The sequence below is a fragment of the Hirundo rustica genome, chromosome 2 (assembly GCF_015227805.2).
Source record: "Hirundo rustica isolate bHirRus1 chromosome 2, bHirRus1.pri.v3, whole genome shotgun sequence".
Taxonomy (NCBI): Eukaryota; Metazoa; Chordata; class Aves; order Passeriformes; family Hirundinidae; genus Hirundo; species Hirundo rustica.
In genome coordinates, this window is record NC_053451.1 from 27,020,222 (window position 1) to 27,039,290 (window position 19,069).

A 19,069-nucleotide genomic window follows, 5' to 3' on the forward strand; every position below is an offset into this window, starting at 1 on the left:
TTCACGCAGCAAAGAGAGCTCTGGCAGGCAGAGGAATTGCGCTTCTCTCAACGATTTCCAAAGGCAACGTGAGCTATCAGCATGGGGCTGACATCAACAAAAGGAACAGCTCAAGCTTGAGATGGAATCCAGCCAGGATTGCACTCATCTCCCCATAACTCATCTCAAAAGATAAAACACCCTTGTTACAAACTGGTCTAAATTTAGAATTAATTAGAAGACAAGGTACAATCTTGCAGTTTCAGACAAGCTTGCTTTGGGTGACAGCTAAACTGGCATTTTCAGTTCATACCCATATTTTACAGCTTTTCTGAAAATTTACCTCCAAACAGAAAATTTGTCCATACTTTACATAAAGATAACTTTTAAAAATCAAATTTAATTTAAAAATTAATGTGACAGAAGCATATAAAGAAAAAAAAATAAGGCATTTTACCCTCATTTCTGTTATATGGCCATATTGGGGCATAAGGGAAATGGAGGTTCGCAGCAGAGGTATTTTTGAATGGTGAAAGAAAAGCATGATGCTTTAAGGAGGTATTGCTATTGAGAACACATATTCAAACTCAAATCTTGTAGTCACTTGGCTGCTTATATTTAAATGACTTTTTTCAAGTACATTCATCTTCGAAAGTGCAAGAACATGTAGGGATGAAATGGAGGTTCCAGCCAGAGGGATTTGGTGTATCTCTAGCTTCTGAAAGATGATATTAAACAATATATTTTAATATACTGAGGATGCTCCAAAGGCACACAAGCCAGCATAAAGTTGTTTATCCTGACCCCACTGTCTGCCTTGTGCTGCTAGTACAGCTTGTACAGTGTGGTGACATAGGATCAGACAAACCCTAGTTTAAATAAGCAAAAAAAAAAACCTTAAGCCAAGTAGCCATATATTGAAATAAATAACAGGTTCTCTTCCAAGTGAAGGGATGAAGATATACATTCAAGAATCGAGATGGACTGCCAGAATCTTCATTTGAATGAGCTTAAAATGCTGTACAACAGTCACCCACTCATCTTCCAGCCCACCAGCAGTCTCTAAAGCATTCATGGTGATTCAACCCCTCTAGATCCAGGCTTGAACATGTTATCCCATGATCTCACACTCTGAAAAAACCTGCAAGGTTTTATTTCCCATTTTCTCTCTAAAAAGCTCTTCTGGTACACAATGCAGCAGAATATTACGATACCAGATGCACACAGAACAGCAGTTTCAAAGGTGGAGGTCTCAGAGCAGTTGGATCCTCATTTATTTCTGCAATTTTTATATTCTTAAAATAGCAACCAGCTATGTTACAGGAGAGAGTGAAGATGGGAAGGATTACTGTGTAAAACACAACTGGGTATAGCTTTTTTGAGCAGAGAAAAAAGGAGAATAACAAACTTCTGATTGGACTAGGAAAGCACATCTCTCTCCAAGTGTACACAGAAACATTGGGCTTCTTCAGCTTTTAACTCAGCCCCAAAACTTAATGAATACTTTCATTTTCTAGTGGCCATCGGGGCCACAGTGACCCAGAAGCCAATGTTACAGGGGCAGAGGGTTTTTGAGCAAACAAGACAGAAATGAATGGCACAGCCACCCCAGTCACCATGCCTACCCAGAGGAGCACTATGTATTCATTCTGCTTATCTGGATCCAGATGAGCACAGAATGTAATTCCTTCTCTTCCTCAAGCTAAATGAAGATAGATCTTAGATTCCACAATCTCTGAATAAACAAACCAACATATTACATTCCTGAACTCAAACACATCTCAGAACTTTAATTCAGTTTTATTGATTAGAGAACAGTTCCTAGCTATGGGAATCATTGTTAAATGCAGCTTGCCCTCCATTTGAGACAAACTAAAGTCTGCAGCTTCTACCTACTCATCCCAGTTGCTGAGCTACATGGAACAGTGCTGACTGTCCTCCTAAATCCAAATAAGAGGTTCTCTGGAAGAAGAAAATTGCTTCACATTCCTACATCTGTCACGTACAGAACTCAGAAAATTCAAAGTATTCTATGATTTCACATGTGTTCAGAATATGTAAGCCCTCTAATGGTCAAGCCATAGTATTTTACCCAGTGAGTCCATTTTGTTTTCTTCTATGAGCCTATTGATTAGTCCATTGGCTTTCTCAATGGTGCAGACAGCAACATCCAGAGCAGAGAAACGCCCAGCAGGAGCCATGCTTCCCATGTAGCCTTCAACTCTCACATCCACCTCCTGAAACAGGGCCTGTTTTCCAAGGATACAGAACATTATGCCAAGGTTACAACTCTGAATTTTGACCAGTGCCTGCTGGAATCACATAAAAGCCTGCACTCTCCATCTACAATTTCTAGTATTTTTAATGTCATCTAATCAGATTAAAGCCATATCTCAGCCAGTTAGAGACATTTCTTTTTCCCACTGTCATATTTTATTTCCAAAGCAGAAGCCATGGAGTTCACGTTGCAAGACAGTGTACTTAACTGAGTAAAAGATGAGGACTACTGCTTTGTATAAGAAGAATTAATATTAAAAATATTAGGGAACACAGAGTGCAATAGTTTATGATATCAGTGGCTTATGTACAAAGACACCCTCCTCTTGAGAAATCCTGGGTGAAAGCCAAGTGTGGAAATCCAAACACAGTGATGACACATCTCACACTGAAAGCCAAGAAACTTCTCTTCCAGGTCTCTTTACTCCCGTGCCAAAGCTTTGACACATCTCACACTGCATTAACAAAAGATACAAACATTTGGACCTCACAGGTAGGTCACCCTGTGAGTTCAAGTATGCGCAGCTACGGCCAAACCCCATGCCAGGAGCAGCAGAACAGAGCACTGATAATCCTCCAGTTTTACGAGATAAAAGCAAAAAGGTGTCCCCAATGTCAATCACTACAAAGTAACTTTTGCACTTAGCTTGTAGGATCTCCTAGCAATTTGTAAAGTTAAGATGCCATCTCATTTAAAGAACACACAAACTGTCTTAACTGCTAGAAACTGTAACGAAAATGACTGCTGGGTTTGGATTTGGTTTTTGTCAGTTTCATTACCCAATGGCAACAACGTTTGACATGGAAGTCTTTCAAGAAAAAATATCTATGCCTTGAGTGTTTCCACTGTAATTTTGTTTTTTAAATAGCTGGGGCGAGGGAGCCAAGACAATCATATTCTGGCAGAAAAAAAAAAAAATAGTAAAGTCAAAGTGAAATCAAATGCACAAAATTGTGGTGGAATACCCCAAGGAAAGCTAAAATACATTTTTATCCTTAAGATAACATTTACACTCTCCCTTTGTACTTTTCTTAACAGGGTCTTTCATTAGAAACTTCATTGAAATTTTGTATATTATCAAATCGGTGAATAAATGCAAGTAACAATGCTTTAAAAGTCAAAGCTGAAATAAAATGTTTTAATTGACTCTAAATTTTTTCTAAGTTTACCTTTTTGGCTGAAAGTTTCATTTTTTTATCTCCAACTTAAAGTAAATTTTAAATTATCTACAACTTCTTTTTGAAAAAACTCAGCAATTTTTTCTCCCCCCCAAAATCCATGCTGTTGCATTTCTGATTAAAAAACATGACCCAACCACTACTACACATAAATTTATCCTCCTTGAATGCTACTTACCTGCAGGTAACATTTCTTCTCCTTAGCCACAGAGACAAAGGGAAGGATGAGAAGAGCTTTCTTGCGAGTCTCCAGGACTCGCTTCAAAATAAGCAATTCTGCGACAAGAGTTTTTCCAGCGCTGGTAGGAGCTTGAAAAAAAATAAAAGGAACAAGCATCACAAATCTAGCATAGAAAGAAGTTACTGGAGAACTCGGGGTGGAACTCTTCAGTTGATGTCTCTCACCCACAACCATATTTGCAGTCTCCCCTATAAAGAGTCAAGAAGAATAAAAATCACACGCCTCTCTTCTAAGTTCTTCATCCTCTCAGTGCTGCTCTAGAACCTTTTTCCCATGAAAGGTAGACACCAAATTGTCATTTCCTACAGACTTCTAGTCCACCAGTCCTACTTCTCCTTCTGCGTTACTTCCCCTTCTGCACACATACCCCACACACAATATGTGATGAGAAACAATAAATGACTGAAAAAAAACCTAATAGCAAATAATATTCTCAGAAGTGTGTAGATCTTCAATTGTTATCAGTCAGTTCCTAGTAGACAGTCTGTAATAAAAAAGAGTCATCATTAGCTGACTCCTAATTATCAATTTCTAAAGGAACTTTAACAGAGAAAATGGGGAAAAAAGTCTCTCTTCACATCTAGAAAGAAGACTATCAAGTCAAGTCTGAGGTACAGCAATGGGACAGATCTTAAGATGTCTCCAGAAGAGGATCTTGACCTTTCTAGCTGTCAGATCCAAATGTTTCAGCACCAATAAGTCCCTGTAAATGGCAGTGGAAAAGTTAGAGGGGGCTGGTTTTGTCAGATATTCGCATACCTGAGTAAACAAGGTTCTTCCCTTCCAGAACTTGTCCAAGCATCAGGCATTCTGCTTGCCATTCAAACATCTGCACTACTCCCAGACTGTGGTATTTCTCCAGAACTGCTTTGGGAAGACCCCAGCTTGCAAGGAGCAGCTTGTCTGCTTGGTCTTCAGGAACATTTACCTGCTGATATTGCCCTTTGGAAGGAGAAAATAAAAATAAAATTTAAAAAGTCAACTATCATCTTTGCATCTGAGGTCACTTAGGTTATACACCTAAATTTTAAACTTCTCTACAAACTCTGGTATTACAAAAAAAGGCAATAAACTATCTGCCCTATATTTTTCAGTATTTTGTGTGGGTGGATCACCATTTTTTCTTATCTTCTGACATCTTTTTTTTAATTTTTCCTCCTGTAAGATTTTCCACATTGAGTTAATTTCCTCATCAAACTCTTGCCCTGGTATTCACTTTTGAGACAGACCAGCCATTACCAATTACATAGTCAAAGAGAGCTTCAGCACTGATTAATGTAACAGCATTGCAATGTATTTGCCATCTTGTCCTCACCCACACCATTTAAATTACTGCTACTGAGATTTCCCTAATTCTCACTGATTACAGAACTACCCAGTGTTTTTTTGTTTTACAGATGAATGAAAACCACAACCTAAAGCAAACAAGCAGCTTGAGCTACTCCATAGAATGTGTCACATCTCAGTTTATTAACAATTATTAGCATCTTCACAACACTGCCGGTTCCTCTAGCTTAATTAACTTCTTTGCTGATTATTTCTTGTCTTAGTAACCCTAAACAACTTTGTGCTGACTACAGGCACTGCCTCTTCCTTCTCCTCTCTTTTTTCAAATCATTAAGAAAACTCAAGCTTTTTGTCCTATTCTGGTTTCTGATCCACAGGAATGCCTCCCCTACCACCCATAAATATATAGTTCCTGGAAAAGCATTTTGTGAAAGACCTTGTCAAATTGAGATGAAAACCAAGTAATCCTGGGTACTGCCTCTACTGTACCCATTCTACTGGTACATTCAAAAAATTCTGAAAGAAATTTCCCACCGTTGTTGACAGCATAAAGGCTGGCTACATTAATAATACCAGCCTGCATAAGCAGTCAGCATTTTTTCTCTCATCACTAAAAATTTCTGCTGGTGCCTTGATGTTAACCCCAACCCAGGCCGTCACTGTTGCATGATCAGTCTCCTCTACACAGGTTTGCTTCACTTTCTATAATCAAAGTACCATAAAATGCTAAACAAAAATTTACACACCATTGGGAAAGAACAGAAATATGCTACAAAGCAGAACAGACTTCCCAAGGGGAATTCAGAGGAGACCAGAATTGTCTATCCTAAACTGTGACTGTGGACCCTGGCTGGACACCAGGTGCTACCCATAGTCATTGCCCTCCTCAACAGGCCAGGAGAGACAAAATACCATGAAAGGTTCATGAGTGAAGAAAAGGACAGGGAAAGACCACCCACCAATTACCATCACAGGCAAAACACTTGGGAAGATTAACTTATTACTAATCAAATCAGAATAGGATAATGAAAAATAAAGCAAAATTTTTAAAACACCTACTCCTCCCTTCTTTTCAGGCTCAACTGTGTTCCCAATTTTCTCTACTTCCTTCCCCCCAGCAGCACAAGGGGACAAGGAATGAGAGTTGCAGTCAGTTCATCACACATTGTCTCTGTCACTCCTTCCTCCTCAGAGGAGAGCTCCTCATACTCCTCCTCTGCTCCAGTGTGGGGTCCCTCTCACAGGAGACAGTCCTCCATGAACTTCTCCAATGTGAGTCCTTCCCACACGCACAGTTCTTCACAAACTGCTCCAGTTCATGTCCCCCATGGGGTTACAAGTCCTGCCAGCAAACCTGCTCCAAGCATGGGCTCCTCTCTCCACCAGGAGCCTGCTCCAGTGAGGGCTTCCCAGAGGGCCACAGCCTCCTTCAGACAACCACTCACTCCAGCATGCGATTCTCCACGGGCTGCAGGTGGATCTCTGTTCCACCATGGATCTCCATGGGTTACAGGTGGATGACAGCCTGCCTCACCATAGTCTACACCATGGGCTGCAGGTGGATCTCTGTTCTGGCACCTGAAGGGCCTCCTCCCACTCCTTCTTCACAGACTTTGGTGTCTGCAGGCTGTTTTCATCACATATCAAGCTCACTCCTCCAGCTGCAGTTGCCATTGCACAGATTTTTTTCCCCCCCTTCTTAAATACATTATCCCAGAGGTGCTACTGCCGTTGCTGGCGGCCTTGGCCAGTGGCAGGTCCCTCTTGGATCTGGCTGGCATTGGCTCTGTCCGACACAGGGGAAACTTCTGGAGGGCTTCTCAGAGAAGCCACCAGAAGCCTATAGTCCCCTCCTTGCCATGCAAATCTAATAAAGTGACCAATATGGCAGAATTAGGATTCAGGAACATAAAAAACCCGATGTGATGGGACCTCAAGCTTTTTCCCTAGTGTTAAAACCAACAAATTTCCTGTAAAAGATGGACTGAGTAAAGGATTACGTGATTGGGCTGTTTGAAGAATATCTTTAGATTAGAACTGAACATGTTTGAAAATTTGTGGCTTAGAGATCTATGTACAGAAGTATACCCTTTTTTATTTACTAAAACAATGCTAAGAAACAGTCAAAATTAGGAAGATATAAATTGTTGGTTAAAAGCTTTAGGTATTAGATTTCTGAGAAAGAAAACGGTTTCAGAGTGTGGGACCAGGTAAACACAAGAGTGTTGATTACTGAATTGTCTTTAGGGAGCTGACTGTGGAAATGTGTACATTGCCTTGCTCTATTCTATTTGCAGAAACTGACAAAATTGTATCTTGCAGAGCATAATCACATCAGTGAGAAGATGTGACATGACTAGAGAAGAGACCGAGAGATGTAAATGCTTTTAAAAGTTACAGAAAAATCACAAAAGAGATGAAACTGCAAGATGCTTTGTAAATATCTTGATTTAAGATGCTGTATACAATCGCGATGCTGTATAAGTCTTGATTATTCATTTCATTCAAGAGCACAATAAGCTGGTAAAATATATGTATGGCATCTAGAAGCATCACTTTAAGTGGCTCTATCTGACAGCAGGAGCGCTTGATATGACACCTTGCCACAAGATATTTATACAAAATCCTGTATATTGCAAACAGAAATCTATTGCGTATACTTCTTCTTTATCCCACATGTATTCTTTGATCAATTTCACAGCGGAGGTAAACAAACCTCGGCGGGCGCACCAAGGAGAACGGACTATACCGATTGTTGTATTATGGCAGCACCTAGAGGCCAAGCCAAGAATAAGGCCCACCGTTACCCGACACACAGAATGCCCCCATCTCAGAACTGGGCGCAGAATACACATTTTTCTTATTTTCTTCCTCGACTGCACAGTGAGGGGTGCAGGAAACCCGTCGATCACCACCCCGCTAACACAAGCACGTACCTCGGCTGCAAGCCGCTGCCCTTGAGGGGGAAGGAAGGGGCGAAGCGCGGCCCGAGCACCGCGCAGTCCGCCAGGGCCCCGCGCCGGGAGAGGCTCGGGGGGATCCCGGCCCCTTCCAGCAGCCCCGCTGCCCCCGCCCAGCACGTCCCGACCCGCCGCGCTGCGCGACCGAGGGGAAGGCGGCAAGGGAAAGAAGGGGAATGGCAGAGAAGGGCCGCGCTCTCCCGCGCAGGTACCTGCCGAGCCGCTGCGGCGCAGGGAGAGGTCGAGGCCGGGCGGGGGGCTCAGCACAGCGCGGCGGGGAGCGGCGGGCCCGGGCGGCACGGCCCGCCCCGGCCTGGGGGACCCGCCGCCGCTGAGCCCCGCGGCCGAGGCTGCGGCGGCACCGCTCGGGGAGAGGCCGGCGCCGCCGCCATCTTCCCGCCGCGCCATTCAAACCCGGCCCCGCCCCGGCCCGCGGGAGGGCGGCCTCGGGCCGCGGCCCCGGCGGGAGCGGGGAACGGGAGATCCCGCAGCAAAACCGGGCACACCGGCACCCCCGAGGCGTGCGGCCACCGCAGGGTACGGGCTGTCTTGGTAAAAACATCGGTCTTTGCTTCGGCAGCGCTCCGAGCGTGCGGTACGCGTGCGGTACCGGTGAAAGGCTGAGATAATTAATGCTCTGCTTCGACAAAACAAGGCTTACCTCGCAGAGCTGAAGCAACAGGAGAAGGCACAAAGGTGCAACAGCCTCGTTTGCTGTTTCTAATGTCCCTGACGCCAAAACAGCTGTTTCAGATTCCAAAAGACTAGGCCTGGGTTTTAATTTCAACTGAAGAAAACATACTGACCTTTCCAAAAATAAGGACAGCAAAGGGTGAACACTGAAAGCAGGAGCATGAATATACGCAGCTATTTCCTTCTGGACGCCACTGGTTTATTCTGGATAACATAAACACACGCACCCCATCCAGAAAAGCTCTCCGTGTTCTGTAACTCTCTGCAGAGAAACGGATCACAGCTTAGGAGGCTGAGTTCACATGAAGCGGGACCGGTGCTCATCCTCTCTAACACTTACACGCAGAAATTTCTGGCCCTTGAAAAAGAGTATGTGCTCTCATTCCCATCATTAAATCTTAAAAGGAAGCAAAACTCTTTAAGAATACTGCTGTCATTTGAGACAATTATACCTGAGTAAGTGTAAAGGATCGTCTAATGGAAGAGTCAACGTATTTTAATCACCTTTAAATCAAGCAGCTCAGAAAGTTTCTTTCACTGTTCAAGTTTACAAAACCAGATGCTAACAGTAGGCTCCTCTGTGTTTCAAAGCCCAAGCACCAGACAAACACAACACACACATTTTCCCTAAAGCAATTATTTTAATGAACTGACACTTGGAGAATGCATCCACCCTGCTACACCCTTGACCAAAAGTTAGATACATGAAAGGGAAGAGAGGCATACTGACACCCTCTGCTAAAGACTCCTCACTGCAGGAAACAATTCCCACCGCAGACTAACCGTTTCCTGTATTAGTACTGAAAAAATATTGAAGAAAATAACTCAGTAAAGATTTCTACTTCGTAACAATATATATTTCTATTGTGCCAGAAAAAGACCAGAATAAGCACTGCTGATATTTAAAATACTCATAGCATAAACGTTTCACTTCAACATGTAGTTTTACAACTGCAGTATGAAATCTATTACTTCCTCATCACTTCATGTCCTCCTTACATCTTTGAAAAAGCTATTTAAAATATTAAAGGAGACATCTATCTTCATTCTACTCTTCTTTTTTAAAGGGGAAAAGACAGGTTTTGCTATGTGAAATTTTTGATTCACTAAAAATAGTTTACAAAATTTGAGGACAGACCTACTTTACCAAAGTAGGAAAAAGAGCTAACTAGCAACCAATCGAAGAATTTGATTCCGTAAGTATGTGCACAGCTGGTTCATCAAGTCTCTGTTCTGTCCTTCAACCCAGTGCATTTCTACTACTACATCATTTCCTTCTTTCTTCACATTCATTAAACACTTGAAGAGAAACCCCCCCCTAGTTTCTTTAGAGCTTTGCTCTTTTTCCACTGTCAGATTGTTAGCTTCCTCTGAAGGGCAAGGTTCCTCCTTTGCATCACCAGAACCTTTCCCAAGCGACGTTTCTCCCTGCTTTGCTTCCACCTCTTCCTTCACAGGATCACGGTGTTCTTCTTTGGCGGCAGATTCCTCTGGTTGCTCATCACCTGCCGTCATCTGGACATCCTCTTCAGCTGCCACAAATCCCATTTCAGAGTCTTCAGCCTTGGGGTTTTCACAGTCCGAGCTGTTGCTCACGCTCTTCTGGCTGTTCTTTTCCTCCTCCATTGCTTGCAGAGTATCTTCAGAAGCTCGAGGAAGTTCTCTTAATTGCCTTATTCTCTCTCGTTTCTTTCTCCTCAAATGAATCCAGGAGTTTTCAATGGCAGTCACAAAGAGGCTAATTTCATCTTTTCCACATGGAACATGTTTATGCTGAACCTATTGCAGAAAACAGAATTTCATACGATCCTCACACGGCTATGCTTTCAATTAGGACATTGTTTTAACATCTAATACTTCGTACTGTACCTTCAGATCAGTGAGAATCTTCTCTACCCAAGCTCTAACCACAGCAATAGCTTCTACAGCATCCCAGCCCATAGCTGCAGCTTTGATGGATAACTCTTTGACTGTAGAAGCCAAAACCATGAATGTAATTGGTTTTCGTGGCTTTTCTAATTTTCTTCTTTTAGAGGGAGGTGACTAGAAGAAGAAAGAAAGAAAAGAATTACAAGGCTATGCAGTATCAGTGGGGTGACTTTTGTACTCAGAAGACTGGGATTCCATAAGGCACGAGGATTAAGAGTGTAACGTAAGGCACTAAGCAGTCATTCGCATGGCCCGTGCTCCACTTCACCCCCAGGAGTTTTAGACTCCAACCAGCTAACAGGATCATGCACTTTATGCTAGCCTGATGGACAGAGGGAGTTTATCTTCAGGTTTTAGGCAAAAAGCTTCATTGGTTCCTTCAAACTATGAGCTCTCCATGAGCTGAGAAAAGTGTGGCTGCTCTTGGGAATCGAGGCCAACTGCCAATATCCACGTTTTGATCCAAGTGCACCGAAGGTTTACTTGCATCTTCTGTAAGGTTGGTTATTGTCTATACCTATATTTAAATATACAAACATCCAGATCCAAAAAAGCAACTGGCTCACATTTCAGGTGAACAAGCTCCACTTACATTCATGTAGGCAAGTCTGAGTTAGACGTGGTCATACCTATTTGGTAACAGAATCCACATGTTAAATTAAAACTGAGTTCTCAGAGGGAAGTTTAAATTCAAATCCAGCCCCAAACTTAGCGTATTTTTATTACAACTAAACTGCTATTTGAGGTATGTTACAAATGATCCTCACTTTCAATGAAACCCACAGGAAGTTCCTGCAATGGCTTCCTTTTTCCACCCTCAACAAGGGTCACTCATGAATCACATCACAACTGCTAACAGACCGGCAGCCATCTAAGAAATTCCACTGTCCATACAGCCCAGCACATCCAATATTTCAGTCTGAAGAACAGTATGTATCACAGCAGTTATAGCTAATTAGCCCCTTCCTCAAGTAAGAGGCACAGAAAATCACAAGCAAACCAGAATTAAGCTACTTACAGGTACTTGTACGTCATCATAGAAACTCCAGGCCAGTGCCCATCTCATGGTGCGTCCCTGGCAGAATTCAGTATGAGTGACTTTAGGAACCTATGCAAAGAAGCAATAGATTATTTCAGATTGACAAACAGCATTGTTTTACTGCACACATTGTCAAACAAAGCGTATTTTCTCATTACACAAATGGAGATTCTTTCTGACGTGGCTCAGAGGTGTCAGGACCCTCTCTCATTTCTCTCCCTTTACTGTGACTGAGGTGCAACAGTTCAAGGATAGAGAAGAAAATCAGATATTTTGTGTCTGGCTCAGCATCTGCCTTTGGTAATTCATCTTTCTGGGAATTTATTTCACCATGCATTCTCTTTCCTTCCACTGAATACAAGGACAGATGTCACAATTATTCTCTTTGTATGGGAATTAGTGTATGCTAATAAGAGTATGCTTCCTCCAGAGAGTGTCCTTTGCACAGCCCTCCTTCAAGAGAACAGTAGCACGAGGTTCTATTTTACTTGGTGCCAGAATTGAATGCAAACAAAATAACGCTGCCACTTAAATTATGTTATTATTCCTTTTATCAACCAAATTGCTAGATTTCATGTGAGCTAAGAGAAAAGAAAGCTAGATTTTTTTTTTTTTTTAATACAGCCTTGTTAAGACTATTATAAAGCAGAAACCCTGAATCTTCTAGAATGAAGACAAGCTCCAACTTGCTAAAGACAAAACTTTGGAGACAGTATTTGTTACTTATCTGTCAGTTTTGAATCTACAATAGTTAAAACCTCAATTGTTTCCCTAACAAGGAATTGCAGTTCCTCTTTGTAATAAAAACACTGTGCAGTAATTCAACAATAATTACCCACATACACTGAAGCATACTATATTCTGTGTAGAACACAGGCAGGATATATATGGACTCTATGCAAACTTACCCCCTGGATTCGAAGTTCTTCTTTCAGCGGTGCTAAACTGCATTTCTTCCCCAACATGCAACTGTACCATCTGCAAAGCACACATTAACAAGAGTATTTTACAAATAGAGATCAACTGAGGATGGCACCTATCAGTAAGAACTACTTGGACCAGAAAGCTTCAAAAACAATACGAGATCAAAAACCAAAACAACAACAAAAAATCACACTTTAAATAGAGTCACTAGGACACAGTACAACGAAATTCAGAACAAAAGATCCAAAGACAGACTGGACAGGAAAATCTTTTTGATCTTTTAAGAAAGACATTAGGAGTATTTTAGAAACAACACGTGAACAATGAGGAATTTCGTTTCAAAGAGTGACTTCAGTTCTGGGGAAGATGTTACACCTTACAAGAATTTGTTTCAACCTCTCCACTTTCTTTGGAGAATGAATCAGAACAAAAAGGAATAACCAACTATTGGAAAGTAATCGTACTCAAAAGCAGACATGCTAGCCCTTATAACTTATCCAGGTTTCCATCACGCAACCCATATTTCATGAGGAAAAAAATCAGGAAAAAAATGTTATTTTCCCAGTACTAGTGAAGCTTATCCTTCCACACAGCTCCACATCTTCAGAATCTCCCAAACATTGCTTTAGATGAAGCTTTGTTCTTCATCTGAATTATTATTCGAGCTTTACAACCCCACCTTCCACATTTTTTGATGACTGGATCCAAAAACGCTTATTCATAAATATAACACATTGAAGTACAAAACTTAAGATTTCCCAGTTATCAAGGAACAGTTTTGTCCAGCACTGGGGGAGTGAAAGTCTGTTAGTCAGAAAACTGAAGATGTGCCATCTGTTTCAAAATAAGGTCAAAAGAAGATCTCACTGTGTTTTTTATTGCAGCTTACGTTCACCCAAAGACAGCGCTCAGTACAACAGTGTCCTTTAGCAGGCAAAGCTGCAAGTTACCAAAATGCAGCCAGGGAAAGATAGAAAGTTCTAGGTAATCAACAGATAACTAGGCAATGTCAGAAAACCTCTTCCACCCCAAAAGTCCTCAAGAATGAACCCTGATCTGTCTCTTATCAGGTACATGTGCTAATTTTGCTGCAAGCTACAAGTCCCACTTGTACAGGGGTTTTTTGTCTTCTACCTTTAAATACCTCCAGCAATAACTTCTGATTGCTGCTCAGGAACAACTGGATGTGTAAGTATTATCAAACAAACTGAGCAGATATCACTGGACCACAGCAACTAAAAATAACCTTTTTACATGACTTCTGCCAAAGATGAAGATAAAAGGTATCAGTTTGGGGTTTTTTAACTGGAACAAAACACTTACCGTAACCTCTTTTTAAGCTGGAGACTATCATGAATAATTCTTTTGACAAATTCTAGTTCTCCTCCCTCAGCCATGATTTCTGTGATCCCTCCTGTATTTACAGAGCTGGGAGGGGGGCGCCGTGGATTTCGAGAATTAACTCCCTGGATTAAAAAACAAAAACATTTGACTTGAACATTTAATGAAATGTTACGCTGCTTTGTACACTGCTTCCTATCTTAATCTTTAATGGGTGGCAAGCACCACCACCTCTACTTATCCTCCCACCATCAGAACCATGGACAACAAAAATCCATTCAAAATAAACACTCCTGAATGAATTCCCTACTCAGTCTCAAACCTAGGTAAACCACTTGTCACATGAGGACTCCGCTAATATGAAATATGTGGTTCCAATACACGTAAGACATGCTAAGTGCATCTATGCAATTACAATCTATAGTGTTTAATTAAATCTTAAACCTTCTTTTCTACTGCCCTGCATTATACATTTCTGACTATATTCAGTGGGTATTGCAATACCTGTATGATACTGTCCACATGACCAAGGAAATGAAAAATACAGTTAAGCAAAATTCCAGGAACTAATTCCTCTGTACCACTGCTATGCAGCAGGCACCTAATTTCAGATTTACTAGCTGTCTACTTTCCAAACTCATTTTCTAAGACAGTAAGAACTTGTGAAAGAATGCTACAGCTCATGCTTCACTTCAGGAGGGGTAACTGTAAAGTTTTCAGAACTCCTTTAGGGGCTTAGGGGACGAGAAGCGAAAAGACTTAAATGCTATTTCATGATGATTTGGGATTTTCCACTCAACCTCGCTCAAGCCAAGAGGTTAAATTGTTGCTACCATCCCACTGACTACTGCAGTACATACCAGATGCAGTTTGTCACCTTACCTTAGCTTCCAACTGGTTGGCAAAAAAGGGGGGATTGCACATGCAGAAATCATAAACGATCTCAGATTCTTCCTTCAGTGCATCCATTAGAAGAGTCTTCTGTGGTACCTTAACCACTATTAGAAAAAGTGAATTTGGTCAGTAAGGAACTTCATATTTTATTTAACATGCCATATACATTATACATTGTATAAAACCTGCCAGCTGCTTTTCCAGTATATTGAAACACCACCACACCACTAAAAATCGGTGGCAGCAGTGACAGAAAACTCTTACTGTTCTCTACATCAGGTTCTGGATCTTCAAGACTGACATGGACAACAGACTTAAGACATGTTGCTCAAATGGATGCTTCCAAATGTTTTTATTTAGAGCTCATAAATGGACCTGATTTTTACTACACTGAGTTCCTACAGAAAATTTTCCAAGCTCGTTCCCATTATCCAGGGGGAGCATTCTAGGTCTCCTACCAGCAGAAATAACCTAAACACCAAGAAATACTTCAGTAACAGTCAGGGAATACAGAGATAAAAACACCCCAGGGTGAAGTTTAACTTTCAGATTTTCTTAAGGAAGAGTATTTCTCTATCCACACATCCCGTGCTGGACAAGACAGCTTTTTGGCTTAAGCATACACTGATTTTAGTAAATATTCTACTCTAGTAAAAATGATTGAGCGTGTATTTTGAAGGAATAAACATTCTGATATGCCACTGAACACGGCAAAAAATATGTCACAGCATTCATATACTACTAAATACCTTATTACATTGTACCTTTTATAAGATCAGACAAGTTATTCTGTTCCACATTCTTCTTGGCATAATTGAAGCACATGTCATCCACTTCTGTTGCAAGGAAATACCAGCCATTCAAAGTTGCTCCAAGTAAAGGGTATATACAGGATGCCCCTGTCCCTGCAGAAGTGAAAATCCAGGAAAAAGGCAAAATAAGTACTGGTGTTATACACAGTACAGCTGTTAACTATGTACTTATTACACTGAAAAGAGCTTCAAGAAAATGCTGATTATTGATCATCTACTACTCAATTCTTTAGTGAACTTGATTTTTGTAATCTGAAAAATAGCATTGTCATATATGCACTTTTAATAAAAGAAAGAATAATAAATAAATTTTGTAGTAAACCATCAGCTTTGGTTTAAGCGATTTTCCTTCTGTATGACAATTGTTAATTTATATAAAGAAAGCCAAATGCATTCTGGCTTTACTAAAACAAAAACCACAAATAAATTTCTCATCTGCATTTTTCTATCATCTAGCACAAATAAATTCCTTTGATGCATACAACAACCACAAAAAAAAAAAAAAATCTGTTCCACCAGACTCTCTTTCTCTAATGTCCAAAACTATCAAAGAAACCTAAGTGTCAATCAAGATATTCAAGAAGAGAGACAGACAGATAAAAACTTGGTAAAAAGAGAGAGATGCTGGCACAAAATAATTATGGCATACCTGGGCGAAAAAATTATCAATGACAACCAAATTCAAGATTAAAGGGAATGGACGGAAAAGGGAAAGATATCCCACCACCACAAGACTAGAGCTTACATGTATTTAGAATCTGTTATATTGACTTATAGAACCATCAATTACTCCATCTGTCAGTACACAAGAGCGAGGGAGTACTTCTAGCACCTCTGTCAAGTCCTTCTTGGATGACTTTCTGCTTTTCCAAAGCTGAAACATCAAAGCTCATGCAAACTCAAGCTGAAGAATTTACAGTATGTGGAGGACTTAGAGGATCTGTCTCTTCTACCCAGCCACCTACTGCGATGAAGTTCATGGAATTAATTTTCAAAAATGAAAATTAGTATCAGATGCCTAGAAGCTGTCTAAAAAATTTCAAATTTACTAGAAGAAAGCTGCTGTGAACACATCATGTCATGATGCAAACCTGGTACCCAGCACAACTCCAGGACAGTAAATTTCAGGAAAACAAAAAAAAATTCCAATACAAAAAGTCATGCTAGCAGATGCCAAGAAAAGTAAAATCTGGCACAGTAACAGAGATTACTGAACCCCAGCTTTGAGGAATTCAGTAACTTCAAAGTTTTAACACCAAGCATTAAAACACCTTAGAAAGGAAATTCCAACTTCTCTCAGCTTCATTTTAAGTTTTCTTCAGCACAAAACAGTCTTTGAAATTAAGCCTTTGAAACTGTAAAGGAAGGTGACAAAATAAAAGATGTGAACTAATCTCAAATGTACTATCACTAATGCCTTTTAAATAATTCACATGGAATAACCAAAGATTGGGAATCCAAATGCCAATTTTATTATTTGTGTGTGGAACCTCTTACGGAGCTTACAATTCTTTTATTTCTAATGAAAACCAAATTATGGTCATCAATGTACATCTTATAAATTCACATCTCTGCTGTTTACATTTATCGGCTGCCTAATCTAGGTATCATCCTGATATTACCCAATAGTCCACACTGACAGTGGACAATATCATCCATCTGCTAATGCTTGGTCCATCTTAAAAGACATTTTGTTCTCAACAATAAACGAGAAACGTTCCACCTCTAACGACCGAAACACAGCTCAGCTAGCATTTGCCCTGGTTTCTAATTAAGCCTCTTTTACAATTCACCTGTCAAATACACCTATAACAACAGGAAAAAAATATTATTAAGTGGAACACCAAAAAATATTGCTATGCGACTCGCAAACTCTCTGGTGCAGCCATCCAAAAGCAAAATTACTAAATTAGCAACAGAATGCATTTCGCCAGTTCGAATACCGGTAAGAAGCACTTTTTATTTCCTTTAGAATGACATTTTTGCCTGCATTTCTAGAAGCACAGTTTTTGTACACCGCACAAAGCTGCACTCAAGCGAGTTCAAGGCCCTGCAAAGCCACATCGTTGCGTGCCATGACTGCTCCTGTGTTTGTGCAGAGAATTCCTGCCCACCCAGAAGGCACATGTAACACTTGTGGAGCTCAGACTGCCTTCCACCACAGCGAGCACAGGTCAGAACTCTTTGTTCCTCAAACTCGTGGATGAGCAACAAATTGTATCTGCTACTGTCGCCGACGGTAAATGAGGATTCAGACATTTAGTTTCGCCAAGTACCTATGTCAATGCCTCGTCTCAGGGTTTGCTTCTCAGCATCCTGATGGCCGATGAGATCCTCCACCCAGTGGATGTAGTTCAGCCTCAAAGGGACGGTGGGAATGAGCCTTTCCACGGGGATGTCGATGGTCAGCCCGAAATCCTCCTTCAGGAGGGTGCACGTCAGGGCCCTCACGGCCTCGGGATCCTTGAAATTCAGGCTGAAAGGCACAGGCAGAGCTTTCAGGGCTGCCCGGGGGCGGACACACGCGGGCACCCACCCGCCCCATCCCGCCCCGGCCGTACCTCACCCTGCCCGCGAGGGTGGTCTGCACGTGCTGCTGGAACTCGGGGTACTTGCCAGCCAGGTAGGCGAAGTCGGGCGGCTTGTCCTTGTAGCGGTTGCGGGCGTGCATGGACTTGTTGAGGGCCATGTCGGGCCGGGATGTGCCGAGATGCGCCGGGAGCGCGGCGCGAGATCGCGGCCGCTCCCCCCCGCGCCGGCCGGGCCCACTCCCGGCGCGCACCGCGGCGCCGCGGGCCGTACCAAGGCGCGGCGGGCCGCGGGGGGGGCGGCCGGGCGCCGCTCCGCTCGGACCATCGCCCGCCGCCGCGGCGAGGGAAGTGCGGCTGCTGTGGCGGGGAAGTGACCGCCGCGGTCCCGTAGAATCCTGGAATGTCACGGCTTAGAGGGGACTTTAAAGATTGTCTAGTCCCAACCCCGCCGCCAAGGGCAGGGATACCTCCCACTGGACCAGGTTCCTCAAAGCCCCATCCAGCCCGGCCTTGAGCGTTGCCAGGGCTGCGGCATCCACAGCCTCCCTGGGCGACGTGTGCTAGTGCCTCACCACCCAGACAGTAAAGAATTCCTTCCCAACATCAAGCCTAAATTCCCCCTCTTTCAATTTACTTCTTGTCCTATCACAACAGTGACGAAGAGTCCCTCTCCATACTCCCAGTAGCCCCCTTCAGATGCTGGAGGCTTGCTGGGAAGCCTCCACAGAACCTTCTCCAGCATGTGAACAGACCCCATTTCCTCAGCCTGTCTTCCAACGGGAGGTGCCTCGGTCCTCTCATGAACCTCGTGGCCTCCTCTGGACTCGCTCCAGCTGTTCCATGTCCTCCTCATGCTGGGGGACCACAGCTGGACTCAGTACAGTTACAGTGTAGATGTTCTACATACAGGCATCATCTCTTCAGCGTCAGGTACTCAATGAGTAATGAAGACAAATAAATGACATTACATAAACAGTCGCGTT

At 42.2% G+C, this 19,069-nt stretch overlaps 2 protein-coding genes across 7 annotated transcripts in view; both read right to left on the minus strand.

Annotated features, from left to right (window-relative positions):
• Positions 1-8,940, minus strand: part of POLQ (DNA polymerase theta) — a 53,696-nt gene extending 44,756 nt beyond the window's left edge. For 2 of the 6 annotated variants that reach the window (XM_058419275.1, XM_058419274.1), the window contains exons 1-4: positions 8,844-8,940; positions 4,436-4,618; positions 3,614-3,744; positions 2,072-2,228 (exon numbers count right to left, since the gene is read on the minus strand). In XM_058419275.1, the coding sequence (XP_058275258.1) occupies positions 2,072-2,228; positions 3,614-3,744; positions 4,436-4,618; positions 8,844-8,940 (568 nt within the window). Of the gene's footprint in view, positions 1-2,071; positions 2,229-3,613; positions 3,745-4,435; positions 4,619-5,709; positions 5,850-6,022; positions 6,527-8,843 lie in introns of those variants that run through there. The other 4 variants (XM_040055178.2, XM_040055181.2, XM_040055177.2 and 1 more) reach the window with 4 other exon arrangements.
• Positions 8,844-18,315, minus strand: METTL16 (methyltransferase 16, RNA N6-adenosine). The gene is made up of 9 exons (XM_040055182.2): positions 18,117-18,315; positions 17,832-18,031; positions 15,508-15,648; positions 14,732-14,847; positions 13,832-13,974; positions 12,493-12,562; positions 11,564-11,653; positions 10,486-10,659; positions 8,844-10,395 (listed from the first exon to the last, which is right to left on the minus strand). Exons 1-9 carry the CDS (start codon positions 18,242-18,244, stop codon positions 9,781-9,783), a joined length of 1,677 nt encoding a protein of 558 aa, XP_039911116.1. The 5' UTR covers positions 18,245-18,315; the 3' UTR covers positions 8,844-9,780.
• Between the last annotated feature and the right edge of the window lie 754 nt (positions 18,316-19,069).